General features: G+C 40.4%; 1 protein-coding gene across 1 annotated transcript in view; it reads right to left on the reverse strand.

Annotated features, from left to right (window-relative positions):
• Window positions 1–3,147: 3,147 nt before the first annotated feature.
• LOC137997771 (26S proteasome regulatory subunit 7) overlaps window positions 3,148–6,999 on the reverse strand; it is a 15,609-nt gene continuing 11,757 nt past the window's right edge. Inside the window, exons 12-14 of the mRNA XM_068844012.1 lie at window positions 5,553–5,649; window positions 4,731–4,792; window positions 3,148–3,394 (exon numbers count right to left, since the gene is read on the reverse strand). Of these exons, the coding sequence (XP_068700113.1) occupies window positions 3,299–3,394; window positions 4,731–4,792; window positions 5,553–5,649 (255 nt within the window). The 3' untranslated portion in view covers window positions 3,148–3,298. The remainder of the gene's footprint in view (window positions 3,395–4,730; window positions 4,793–5,552; window positions 5,650–6,999) is intronic.

Genomic DNA, 6,999 nt, shown 5'->3' on the forward strand with positions numbered 1-6,999 from the left:
AAGGATATTATTGATTTGCAGCACTTGTCAAGGAAAACTTGTCAATTTTTCATTTACACTACCAAGGAAAACTTGCTAGTGTGTACAGTCGGCAAGTTTTCCTTGACAAGTGGACTTGTCAAGGAAAAATTGCTCGTGTAAATGGGGCTTTACCAAAAAGATAAAGGGCATCGGACCGGATCGACCACAAGTGGGAATTGGGAAGGGGTTTTATCTGTAATCTGCACTGACACAGGGACACAGTGTCCTAAATTAACGATAATAGTAAATTGAATGCAAATTAACAATTAACGATAATCGTCAATTCAAGGTAGAGAACATGTTGGCACTGATTAATTCAATTCAATTTACCCTTTATTTCGGACACTTTTTGAAATTTTAGACAGATTGCAAGGGTCGCAGATAATTTCTAGTATATCTTAAATGAAGAAAAATTGAGGAAAATATTTATATTTTTAAAACGATTTACCGAGGGGAAAAAAGTGGCAGAAGCTTTCGAAATGACCACTGCAAATAAGGATGGTTACTGATTAAGAGTAGAAGGGAAGAGTACAATATTTTGATCGTCTGTTTGTTTGCTTTTCCTACTGAGAAAAAAGGGACGCCCTGATTTTGCTGTAACTTTTGCGATTTTTTTCTTATCTCATAGCAATCAATACAACTACAACTACATTTTTTTTGAAAAAACTCTAAAATGCCTGCGGTTTTTGTGTGTTGACAGGTGGTAGATCAAAAGGCCTGAAAAGTTACTCGTTGAAACTTTTAGCTGAAACTCATGTTTCAGCAGTAGGGTTAGATAATTATGCTCGAAAATTTGAGCATCATACCTTTGAGCGTCGCTCCTAAAATCATAGCATTAAGCTGGAAAATATGCTCGTTCCCTAGCATTATGCTCAAAGATGCTGGGTGAATTTGCGCAGAAAAAAAGACAAAAAAAAGACAAAATAGGGGCTAACATTTCATGTTGCGCTCTCAAACTTACAGGCCTGGGGAGTCAGGCATAAAGTAAGGTAGCCAGGTCTTGAACAAAGTCAAATAAGTGCATAAAGCAGTCACAAAGCCCACAGGACATTTTTAACCACATTGTTTTGATGTTTTTATGAGCAGGATAATTTTATCAATCTTTATGCTCCTAAAATCGACTATTATGCCGGCATTATGCTCCATGCTTGCACCAAAGTATTATGCTCGAAATTGTGCCGGCATAATTTATCTAACCCTATGCAGCAGGCGTTGCATCATGTAATCTCGTTCGGGAACTTTGAAACTGGTCTCGAAATGTGCCTTAGCCGGTATCTGACTGGCTTACGCAGCGTAGCGTGACAAGGCCGAGAGAGACCAGTTTCACGAAGTGGTGTTACACGGTGAACTCTTGTTTTTATCACCACTGCGACTGCGGCGACCGTTGCAGAAGTAGAAAGCGGTTCTACTTTTCGCGAAACTTGTCTCGCAACGTAAGCTAAAAAAAGTTTAAAAAAAACCGACCATGTTACACGGTGCAATGCCTCCTGAAACTTGTTTCGCAGCGCCGTTGCACACAAGTTTCAGCTAAAAGTTTCAACGTGTAACAGCGGCTTAAAACTTTGGAAGCGAAAAAAAAACTGTTTTGTTTTTACGCAAGTGTATCCTCTTTAAGCGAATTGATAGGATATGAAAATTCAATGGATTGTATTAAAATTTTGCCAGGGGATACCAACCTAAAATACCGTGTGAGGGATTTCCGTTATTTTAAAATTGAACTCCCGCAATGGCCTTCGACTTAACCTTTATCGGCAAATTTGGGATAGGTATATTTGAAACAAAATTTTTTAAACCACCAATCGGAATATCAAAAAAGCCTCACATGCACGGTTTTAACGCAAATAGGCATCACGCAAATAGCCATAAAGCAAAAAGGATAACGCAATGAAGCATAACGCAATGAGGCATAACGCAGAGCCATAACGCAGAGGCATAACGTAAACAGGAAGAAAAAGTTCGATAGCGATTATATGCATTTCATAGCCTTTCGATTGATGTATATTTTGTGGCTTTTGCGCCTAACAAAGCGCGTTAAAAAGGACACCCGTGAAGGTCTACCGTAACCTTAAGGAACAACTCCACAAGTTTGTTTTTGGGTTCTTTTCAATAGCCTAGTTTCGAATTGTGCAGAAACAAAAGAACAGAGTCGAGGTTCACGGGAATAATTAGCATCTGTGTTGTTCAAATCAAAGGAAGAAATGCAAATTATTCCCCTGAACCTCGACTCTGTTCTTTTGTTGCTACACAATACGAAACTAGGCTATTTGAAATGCCCCAGTATTGTCAATAAACAGATATTGCGTTCTCCTCACAAGCCGGTAATAGATATTTTAAGCAACATAAAGAAAAGAAAGTTATCAGTTTCTCCCCTTTAAGGGGAGATAAGATAAGAAACTTTGACGACTCTTCCCTCACACGACGATACCGCCTGTCCGCCTGTTGTGGGCGGGCCTGATAAGAAAAATCCACCCTCTCCCGGAACCAATCAGATTGCAGGAATTGTTGAAAAAAAAAACAGGAAAAAAAGGGGAGAGATAAGACATTTTCTACAAACATATTTGATAGTGAAATGTGCTGCTGTGATTAAAGGGAAGAAGTGCACTTGTTTCAAATGACTGGCCCATTGTAACAATAACTAGCAAAGACCTTAATTGAGCAAGTTTGATGCACTTTAAGGCTTTGTAGGACAGAGTTCATTAACAAAGAACGTCTGGTAAAAGAGGAAGTCAAATTTGATGTAAAGTAATTTCCGTGACTTTGTTGCCCTGACGTTCAGTCTAACATCCCCTTCGGCGAAGTTCCTCTGTTAACAAATGACTGGATTTGAAAACTGCATAGTCTAATTTGCGTGGTATAAATAAATGTTATTAAATGGATTCCTTTATGCAAGTTCTGCGAATGGGGAAGTTGAGAAGCGTCGGTTTTGAACGAGGGACAGGAAACGGAAGTAGACTTCTTTGCAAAAGAACGCAAAAAGATCCTCAGGTGCAGCCTTTATCAAAGACTGCTATTTTAGACAATCTTGGACATAAGCCCGCGTGTAGCAACAATCAACTATACTAAAACATGCATCAAAACAAAAACAAAAAAGATAACAAAACAAAAAAGCAAAGATAGAAACAGGAATTCGGGAATACTTTTAATTTCAAACATAAACACAGCTTGCAGAAACATGTACATTTTTCAAGAGGTGGCTTATAAACAAACTCTAACAAAAGGAAGAATCAATGGAGATGGGTAGGTCTCTTTTTCCTGGTAATCTAACTAATTCTTTCTTTTAGTTGTATGTCATGTAGCGTGGAGTCGCACTGAACTTGGCATAGGCCTTGATAACTTTGTTTACTGCTTCAAGGAAATCTTTCTCTGTGGCAACCTTAAAAACAAACATAGAAGTAAACCAACTATAATGAATGAAGGGGGTAGTTTCTAAAGAAACTGTGGTGCTGCGTCGGTGGGAAGTAGTATACAAAAATTTGGTTTTATCAACGGAGTTGATAATGTAAATTGGCCACCGTACAGAGATTCTAAAAGCTGACGTTTCGAGCGTTAGCCCTTCGTCAGAGCGAATCCAGGAATTATGGGTTACGTGTACTTTTTATAGTAGAGTAGGAGCTACTCTATTGGAGGTAACATGGCAACGTGAAAAATAGGAATATAATAGTTAAATGAAAAGCGTTCGTTAATACCGTGAGGATTAAGGGTGCCGATTTGGAAGATGAATTTTTGTTCTAGATTCTTGCGGCTTTCCGTCGTACCTAGATGTAGGGAAAGGCCGCAGATAGCCATGTGTTTTCGCTTCAACTATAATGAAGCTTTAGCCAATTGCATAGTCCCATTCTGGTCACGCGGGCGAGTTTGAAACAATGAAACACTACTTGTTGATTTACTAAATGAATTTCAAACAAATGTGATTTGAAATCAATTAACCGCAACGAGTGCTTGCTCACAGCTTTCACATGCTTCTGAGCAACAATGAGGTGTTCAAAAAATATTTGACTTGAAAAAAGTGATTGAAATTATAATTTCTTTTGTTGGAGAAGAGATTTCAAAAACAAGTGCGTCGTGCTTCATTGGATTTCCAAACGCACGAAAGCATTTAAACAACTCGGCCTGCGGCGGAGTGCGGCCTTGTGGTTTCAAATGTTTTCTTGAGTTTGGAAATCCAATGAAGCAATCGCACTCGTTTTTGAAAACATAGTCTATCATTTAGCGTACCAATGGCGCCATTGCTGCAACACAGTAACATAATGCGATCGAACAATTAACTAACCAGTTACGTTCACCGGGGCCTTTATAAAAAGTGTAAGCATTCGCAGATTTGATTCCACAAGGAAGCACCTTGCCTCCAGTTGCGTTATATGAGGAGTGGTTCCTAAGCACATACGCATCCAAACGTGGACACTGAGAGAATCTGCGCAATTAGTTTTGGGACAATTTCTCTGTGCGGTTTTCCAAAAGATCCTCGATCACTTATTTCGTAACGGATAAACATGTTACAAATTCCGTCTCTATTTGCCATCACTGCTGATAATGATCGTGAGTTTTCAGTCATGCATTGTTTAACAGATTGGTGCCACCTTAACCCACTGGGGGTAATCAATCCCCCAGATGGAAAGATCAGTCTTCTTTTGAACAGACTGGCACCGCCTTCGTTTCCTCGATGGAAAGAGCGATTTAACTGCAACAAAAACAAAATTCAGTCCACTTACTTTTCTCCTTGACCGAATGGCAAACATGCCTGCTTCTGTACAAACGCTCCGGATCTCAGCCCCTGCGAAAAAAAAAAATGAAACATGGTTGTCCTTTAATGAGAGGCGCAGAAAAGTCCCACATGACGCCCTAGAGCACCCACAGCTGGAAGTTACCAGCTGTCTCGCTTGGGGCTTTCCCGGACGAATCTATAATGATGAGAGCCCCGAAAACCATTCTGCTAGTCATACAGTTTACAATCTATGAGGGAAACTACAGACACCTCCGCCCAGAAGAAAGCTAATCCACAACAATGGGGACAACGTGCCTTTAACCCTTTCAGCCCCGATAGTGCCAAATGGCACTTATAGATTTTACTCTGTCTAACGCCAGACGATTTTACTCGTCAATGGGGAACCCCTCGGGGCTTAAAGGGTTAAGACTTTGGCATTGGTAGACCGATTCTGAGTAAAAGTGCTGGGAGTTCTCTAAAGTCATAAAAACAGCTGCCGTTTTATCTTTGACTGAGCAAGGGAAGATATGGGTTCAATGACGTCACAAACAACTTTGCATTGACTCAGCGGTAGGTCTTTGAAAACAGCACTGAAAAGTACTTGATGGTACTCAACCTGGAAATAAACCCATTAGCCTTCGTTGCTCAGTAGTAGTCCAAACCACGATCAAATTTTCAATTTCCTAAAGCCTACACGAAAGCGAGTTTTCAGAAATAACGCTTACAAAGAAACAGCAAGTGTTTTGGACAAGGGCAGAGAATTGTGGAGGAGTACAGTTTTCTTGAGGTGATTGGCATTTGAACCCAACCATCAATGTTGATGACTGACCTGTGGTGTTTGGACACAGTCTTGCCAACAATTCATATCGAATATCACGCTCCACACTCATGGATCTAGCATGGATCTTGAATATGTGACTTCTACCCTGCAAGGAGGTAAGATAACATATCAGTTCAGTCGGATAACGCCAAACATAAAATCGAGGCATGGTTGGTTGCCTCGTCCAAAAAGCTTAAGATCGAAACAAACCAGAAAGAAAGAAAGAAAGAAAGAACCCAGCTGTTTTTTCCTCTTATATGCGACTTAGGGTCAATTTGGTTGAAACACGAAAAATGCACAAACCGCTGATGATGTCAAGTGGATAATATTATCACGAAGAACGAGGAAAGGAAAGGAATGGAATTTTATTTGAATGTCTAGTCTAGAGCACTAATTAGGAACACTGTAAATTGAAATCAACAAATTAACGCAAATCAAATCAAATGTTGGTTTTTGAGGAAAGGGAAAACTGGAGTACCCGGAGAAAAAACCCTCGGAGCAGAGAAGAGAACCAACAAACTCAACCCACATGTGACGCCGAGTCTGCGAATTGAACCCGGGCCACATCGGTGGAAAGCGAATGCTCTCACCTCTGCGCCAGCCCTGAATCCCAGAGTCAGGCTCCACAAATCGAAAATGTTTTGCAGGAATCTTAACGCGTACTTATTCCTCCTCACTCGGGAAACTCGTTTCCCTCATTTCTCTCAAACTGTTCGCTATTTAACACGCAAAATTCAAAAGCGAACCAAAGCAACCATTTTCTAACAATCCTATGATCCCTGGGGTCTTTCATGCAGGCGTAGCTCAGTTGGTTAGAGCGCGGCTTTCGGAGAAACAGGTTCCCAGTTCGATCCTCGGAAACTTCAACGTCTGTTTCAACTTTCCTCTGATCCGTGTAGCTACAACTTCAAATCTCCTTAAAACGGAGCACTGACAGAGGGAGGGGGGTAAAGGGTGCACTGTTGGCTCCCATTGATACCAGCCTCGTAGCTGTAGGAACTACCGACGTTCACTAAAGTGACTTTATCTTTAACTTGACGCAAGCTATTTTTGCCAAACATGCCATGCAAAACAATGGGCATATCAATTCTGTTTCTATCGTTCAGTCGCTGATGCCCTTAAAGTGCCCCTGCGATCAAAAATCAATTCATATTTTTCTTTGGATTTCAAAACTATGTGAACAAAACACTAAGTGACCCACGTTTTAAGCCTTGATTTCAAAAAGACTCCTCTTTATTTTAACTGTAATTTTCCTATTTAATGGTCCGCCATTACTAACATTATGTTCTTGAGAGAGCTGGATCGAGGAGAAAATGACATCAAAGGCTCACTAGTTTAAGAATGCAATACGTGTATACGCCGCAGAATTAATATGCAGCGCGGGGGTTTTGGGCTTTCAGACTTTTAAACTCACGCTTTGCATATATAATAAGCTGCGTTCACACGCTGAAATTTT

Source organism: Montipora foliosa, chromosome 3 (assembly GCF_036669935.1).
Source record: "Montipora foliosa isolate CH-2021 chromosome 3, ASM3666993v2, whole genome shotgun sequence".
Taxonomy (NCBI): domain Eukaryota; kingdom Metazoa; phylum Cnidaria; class Anthozoa; order Scleractinia; family Acroporidae; genus Montipora; species Montipora foliosa.